The following is a 5,399-nucleotide window of genomic DNA, read 5'->3' on the forward strand; positions in this document are numbered from 1 at the left end:
CCAAGAATACTGATCCACCAGTCTGGACCATTCGGACACAGGTGTTTTATACCTCAATCACTTGAAGCACACCCACACCACTCAGGTGATCTTCATTTCACTAATTGTGAGACTATTGGCAAGAATTTGATGGACCTCTATTAAATTAGACCATTAACTTAAAAAGGGGGTGATTAATTATGCAAACAATTATATCTCTTTATATATTTTTATTTCATTGACATTACTTTGTAGAAATCTGTTTTCACTTTGACATTAAAGAGTTTTTTTCAATAAATTCTTGTGTTAAAAAAGCCAAATTTTATTGACCATGATTGATTTATGAAAGCACTAAAAGGGTAAAACATCCAAGGGGGTGAATACTTATGATAGGCACTGTATGTACACATACATACAATAGTCAAAACTAGATCTTAAGCATTTTCCTCACATCACAAGTATTTCAGAACATGGCAGGTCAATTCTAATCCACAAATGTGACAGTGACATGTTTCAGGGGCCCCCACGGAGGTCACAGGGGTTGGAGAAAGAGCTGATAAACCTATCTTTGTCTGACAGGCCAGAACTTAGGCTGAATATTTATTTTATGAATATTTACTTCCTCCTGCAACGTTCTCAAAAGGCTGAATTGCAGTTTTAAGAGGAAGGACTCCGTAGGGGGCTACCAGTTAGAGTCAGATGTAAATGAACCCTTGTGTGGAAAATTATACAAGCATGTGTTAGACACATGCGTCATGCCTTCACCACATGAATGAGTACTTTGAGATGAAGGGATGGTGAGCTGGGTGTTGCCACTGTGATGATGTTTGTTTTCGACTGTGTTTTATTCCGGGGCTTCATTATCCCCCTCCCCCCTCTCATTTTGGATGTCATAATAACTCTTCCAGGTCACCGGGACTGGCGTGCTGCGGCGGATGGAGCCAGCTAGGAGACGAATGCCTGACGTGTACGTTCACCTCCACAAGTCCAACGATGTCATGAAGCGCTTTAAGACAAACAGTTTAAATAACGTGATCTGCTCTTGTTCACCCCAGCTCTCTGTGAAGGCAACTTCACATGCAAGGAAAATGAGGTGTGTGTCAGGCCAAATGAATGTCGCTGCCGTCACGGGTACTTTGGAGCGAGCTGTGACACCAGTAAGGAATTTGTTTTTTAACTTTAAATCCACAATTATATCTTGTATCCTTTTTACTTTGGTCTTCAAAGCTGTGGTTGCCGCCCTAAATACCAGTTCCACAGCAGTATTTACTGAGGCTGATGGTGTTGGCTGATGTCAGGAGCATGGCATTGTTGTTCTGTCAGTACGCGGGTCCAGATCTGGGATCTGTTTCCTCCACCGGAGCTATTTTTATCACTTCAACCACCATTTAAACTTTACTGGGAGCCACAGAAACCTTTCAGTTATTGATCAACTAAGTATTACAGATGTGTAAAGATAAAGCTGTTGATTATTTATTAACCTGTTATACCATCCTATGTTGTTTTTTTGTCCTTCTCTTTCAGCACACAATTTTTTTTTTCATATTTATGAATGTAGATTTATTTTTATCCCAGCAAGGATTATTTGCAATTATTTGCCTTAGATTACATTCATGCATTTAGCAGATGCTTTTATCCAACTTACATGAGGAATCCAAAGCTTCCGTTTGATTAATCAGATTTAGGATTTTAATTTTTAACTTAAAAAGACTTGCTGATTAATACAATTGAGGAATTTTAGTTCTAAAGAGCACATTCAAAATAATTTTGGTCCATTCACAAATGTTAAATGTCGAGGGCAAGTGTACAGTAATGGGCTGCAGAGCCACAGGTTGAAAACCCCAGGTCTAGATTTATGGGCTAATACTGCTTTTCCACTGCTGTACACCATTGTTTCCCAAAGACTGGGTCGCAACCCTCAGTTGGGTCGCAAGAGTTTTTTTTGGGTTGTCTCACATCATGTTTCCTAGGAGTTAAGGAATAATGTCTATTGACTTGGGTCGTGAAGGTTTGTGACTTTTAAAATATGGGTCCCCAGAAAAAAAGTTTGGGAAACACTTGTACACCATGGAAATTGATACTTTTGTGATTCAATCTTGGGTCAAACTACTGCTCCAGTTCTACCAGTTGTGGATACAAGTGTTTTAAACTAATTTAAATTATTTCTGTACGGATTTCTTCCTGTTTCCTGACTACAACTGTCACTTTAACAGAGTGTCCCGGCCAGTTCTGGGGTCCCGACTGTAAAGGGAAATGTCTTTGTTACCCTAATGGCCAGTGTGATGACCTGACCGGCCAGTGTACCTGCAACCACAACCGCTGGGGACCAAACTGTGAGAATGCATGTCTGTGCCAAAAAGGCCAGTGTGACCAAGAAACGGGCAAATGCACATGTCACCCCGGCGTCTGGGGTCCTCAGTGTAACAACAAGTGCTACTGCAGCGTCAACTCCGTCTGTGACCCCATGACGGGCCGATGCCAGTGCCGGTCTGGGTGGATGGGGAGAAACTGCGCTGTGCAGTGCAACTGTAACAACTCGCCATGTGAACAGTTCACGGGACGCTGCCAGTGTCCTGAGATGCTGTGGGGCCAGCGGTGCGAGCGGTACTGCCAGTGTTTCCACGGCAAATGCAACCAAGCTGATGGCTCTTGTAAGTGCACTCCGGGCTACCGTGGGAAGTTCTGCAGAGAGCCGTGTCCGGCTGGATTCTACGGACAGAACTGCAGGAACAGGTAGGGCACGTTTATCACAGGACACATTTTTGCAAACTTTCCAAAATTAGTGTTCAAGATACGGAGTTGGGTTTTGATTAGTCCATAAAAAAAAAATCTAACATTTAAAAAATATTGAGGGCCAGTTTTACAGACAGGGCTCAGCAGACGCTATATGTATGTGTGAGTCTTTGCATCACACACAGGAGGCGCCATGGAGTATGTGGTTCCTCTGGGCTCAAACTCAGGGCTTTCTGCGTGTAAGGCTGGCGTGATAACCACTACACTATGGAATCACCAGTTTCGTGATGAAACTTTCCCGATGCCAAACATCCCAAACTTTCTTCATATATGCTAAACGCAGTCTCGAAAACCTTTATTCAAGTAATTTAATGGATTACTTCCATCCACAAGTACTTGTCAGGCCAACTACTAAGCAGAAATTTAACCAGCCTCTAGGAAGGATTTTTTAAGCTTCAGTTTAGTCCTGTGTCAGGTTTATTCTAACATATATAACGACGAAGTAACAACACAAAAGACGTCTTGATTTTTTACTTGCAAGGGGAGAGTGCAGCTTACTCTTCTGGCAGCTTCCTCATCAACTCCGAGTAGCCACACCCTTCCTCTGCACTTTTGTTGAGTTTATAAAATTATCAGATTACATATCATGTGATCGTGTGTGAGTATATGAATGGGTATGGAGTAAGAAGGTGGGTGTGAATGGGGGTGTGACTGTGTCTGGTAATTTCTCCATCAGTCTTGATCACACTAGATTATAATATGAGAAGCAAACAGTTTCTTAAAGCGACAGTACAGCATGAAGCAATGATAATAAATTAAATTCTTCCAACATCCTGAAACTTCAGTCAGGGACTAGGCTTAAGCCTGGTCTATGAAACCAGTCCTTGGTGTAACACTCAAGAAGTTTCATGGTCTGGGAAAATGTTCCCACGCAGTTTATCTGAAACCTTGATTTAACAGAATGTTGTTTATCTCCCTGTTTAAATGACCATTAGATGAACAAAAAACATTCAGATACACATGTCTTTCATCAGGTTAAACTGTTTCACCACACCAAGATATGGGACCGGGGATTTCTTTGTGTAAACAAGACAAATGAGAAACACTTGGTTTGTGTGTTGTTCGCCTGACCACAGATGTGGACACTGTAAAGGACAGCAGCCTTGTAAAGTCACAGAGGGACGCTGCATCACCTGCGATCGAGGCTGGAACGGGATGCGGTGTGATCAGCTTTGCTCCAAGGGCTTTTTTGGCGAGAACTGTCAGGAAGTTTGCCCCACCTGTAAGGATGGTCACCACTGTGACCCCATTGACGGAAAGTGCTCACAGTGCAACCCTGGCTGGATTGGGGACAGGTAAGAATTTAATATGTCAGAGAATTGTCAGTTGGTACCAAGTCTGATTTTTGTTTTTCACGTGCAGACCTTTTGAATTGGTCCATCAAGCATAAAAAAAGCCTTTTTGCTCTTGCAGAAGCAATATACTGTATACTACATACATTGCTAAAATTGTAAAATCAAACTCTGCAAGTATTGTTTCTGATTCTGCAGATTTCTTACACAGTTGTGACTAATGCACGCTTAAGCTAGCTTAAGCTAGCTTTTGTGACTTTTATAGATTTTGGAGCGTGGATTTTTTTCATTTCCTACCTCTATTTTTCAGAAGAAAATCAGGAATGTGTACTAATCGGAAGGAACATTTTGTTTTGTCTTATGGTATCTCTGACGAGATCAGACCACGGAGTTTCTGCACAAAAATTTAGAATCAGGAACTATTTTATGATGGTTTAAATCAGGGGTCAAGGGCTGGATTTTTTTCTGGATAAAATGGAATAAAAATCACATTTTTGTTTATAATTATTAAACATAGATGTTTGTTTTTGAAACCAGCCACTAGGGTACACGGATAAATGGTGAGGGTTGCGTCAGGAAGGGCATCCTGCGTAAAACTTGTAGCCAAATCTAATATGCGAATCACTAAAACTATTTCAATACCGGATCGGTCGAGGCCCGGGTTAACAACGACCGCCAACAGTGCCGTTGACCTACAGGGCACTGATGGAAATTGGGCTACTGTTGGTCAAAGACAGAGAAGAAGTGGAGGGCGTTTGGTTAGGAGAAAAAGAGAAAAGAGGAAGAATAGAAGTGTTGGTCTGAAGTGTAGAACTCTGAATGTAGGTACAATGACAGTGAAAAGTAGAGAAATAGCTGATGTGATGGAAAGAAGAAGAGTAGATATTTTGTGTGTGCAGGAGACCAGGTGGAAGGGCAGCAAGGAAGAATATGTAAGAAATGTGGTAGAGGTGAAACGAGAGTCAGACAGGTTGATGTGTGTGAAGGTAGAAATAGAAGGAGGAACTTTAAAGAGTTGTTGAATGAGGAAAATGAAAGGGAAAGTAGAAACGAGGAACCAGAGACTATTAGGAAGAAGGTAGATCAGGTTAGAAAGGATGAAGTTAGAAAAGCCATGAAGAGATCCTGATGACATACCAGTGGAACTATGGAAGTGTTTAGGAGAAGTGGCAGTAGATTTCCTGATGGGGTTGTTTAACAGAATTTTAGAGACGGACAAGATGCCTGATGATTGGAGGAAAAGTGTTCTGGTGCCAATTTATAAGAAGGGTGATGCACAGAGTTGTAACAACTACAGAGGGATAAAGTTGATGAGCCATACGATGAAGATTTGGG

At 41.6% G+C, this 5,399-nt stretch overlaps 1 protein-coding gene across 1 annotated transcript in view; it reads left to right on the forward strand.

Annotated features, from left to right (window-relative positions):
- LOC103396867 (scavenger receptor class F member 2-like) overlaps positions 1 to 5,399 on the forward strand; it is a 26,833-nt gene that overhangs the window by 6,099 nt on the left and 15,335 nt on the right. The window contains exons 2-5 of the mRNA XM_017042702.2: positions 888 to 946; positions 1,035 to 1,136; positions 2,193 to 2,712; positions 3,849 to 4,067. Coding sequence (XP_016898191.1) covers positions 888 to 946; positions 1,035 to 1,136; positions 2,193 to 2,712; positions 3,849 to 4,067 — 900 coding nt within the window. The remainder of the gene's footprint in view (positions 1 to 887; positions 947 to 1,034; positions 1,137 to 2,192; positions 2,713 to 3,848; positions 4,068 to 5,399) is intronic.

Source organism: Cynoglossus semilaevis, chromosome W (assembly GCF_000523025.1).
Source record: "Cynoglossus semilaevis isolate Cse_v1.0 chromosome W, Cse_v1.0, whole genome shotgun sequence".
Lineage (NCBI taxonomy): Eukaryota > Metazoa > Chordata > Actinopteri > Pleuronectiformes > Cynoglossidae > Cynoglossus > Cynoglossus semilaevis.